This window comes from Helianthus annuus, chromosome 14 (genome assembly GCF_002127325.2).
Source record: "Helianthus annuus cultivar XRQ/B chromosome 14, HanXRQr2.0-SUNRISE, whole genome shotgun sequence".
NCBI classification, from domain to species: domain Eukaryota; kingdom Viridiplantae; phylum Streptophyta; class Magnoliopsida; order Asterales; family Asteraceae; genus Helianthus; species Helianthus annuus.
Window position 1 is genome coordinate 82,098,917 of NC_035446.2, and position 1,057 is coordinate 82,099,973.

The following is a 1,057-nucleotide window of genomic DNA, read 5'->3' on the forward strand; positions in this document are numbered from 1 at the left end:
ATTTGGTAGTAACTAAGTATTTTGTAAGGACACTAGAGGCACCCATCACTATATCACACTATCGCACCCAATCACCATTTAACAACTCATTCCATCACATTATTAGTGAAACACTTGCAACACCCATCACATTCCATCACTTAACTTTTTTTTAATATAATATAAAATAAACTAAAAACCAACATTTTTTAAATACATAAATTAAATAAGAAAGTCTAACTAAAATTTAAAAAAAAACAACCAACAAGAAAAAATCATAACTCAAATTTAAAAACTAATATAAAAAATTTAGTTGGAATTGGAATCGGGAAATTGGATATCCAAATCGCCAATGTGTTCTATTATATCATATCTCAGTCGAAAGTGGCTACATGTGTCGGAGGGTCCATCACATAGTCTGGCGATATTGTATGCCCCTTATCTTTTATCATCATATTGTGCAATATGATACATGCATACACCAAGCTCTTTATTTTCGAATGCTTTATTGCATGTACTGGTCTATTAAGCATACCCCATTTACCTTTCAAAACAGCTAAAGCTTGTTCATCATCTTTTCTTGTCGATTCGTACAACTTCTTGAACAATTTCTCTTTGGCTTCGGTCGGATACGAAATAGCTTTTACAAAAAACAGACCAAGCCGAGTAAATCCCATCAATAAGATAGAAGTCGTGTCTATAATGTCTCTCGTTGACCACAAACGGATACGGTAGGGTGGTTCCATGTATTTCGTTATGAATAACGGTGATTGATGTAGCAAATTAATGTTGTTGTTTGAACCGCGAGCACCAAAGTACGCATGCCAAATCCATAAATCATTCGACGCAACTGCTTCCAGCATGACCGTCATTTTTTATGGTCACATCTCATAAACTTGTCTCACAAACTTGTTGGACAATTTCTCCAAACAATACGCATACAACAGATGCTACCGAGCATCCCTGGAAGGTGTCATCTAGCTTCATGTCCGGCGTACAAAAGTGTTATGTCGTGTATAGTTGGTCTTTGTAGAAACTCTGTACCTTGTAACTTAATAATCGCATTGCAAACTAATCA

The 1,057-nt window shown here is 35.4% G+C and overlaps 1 protein-coding gene across 1 annotated transcript; it reads right to left on the reverse strand.

Annotated features, from left to right (window-relative positions):
- Positions 1 to 353: 353 nt before the first annotated feature.
- LOC110906860 lies at positions 354 to 851 on the reverse strand. Its single transcript, XM_022151928.1, has one exon. The coding sequence runs from the start codon at positions 849 to 851 to the stop codon at positions 354 to 356; it is 498 nt and encodes a 165-aa protein (XP_022007620.1).
- Between the last annotated feature and the right edge of the window lie 206 nt (positions 852 to 1,057).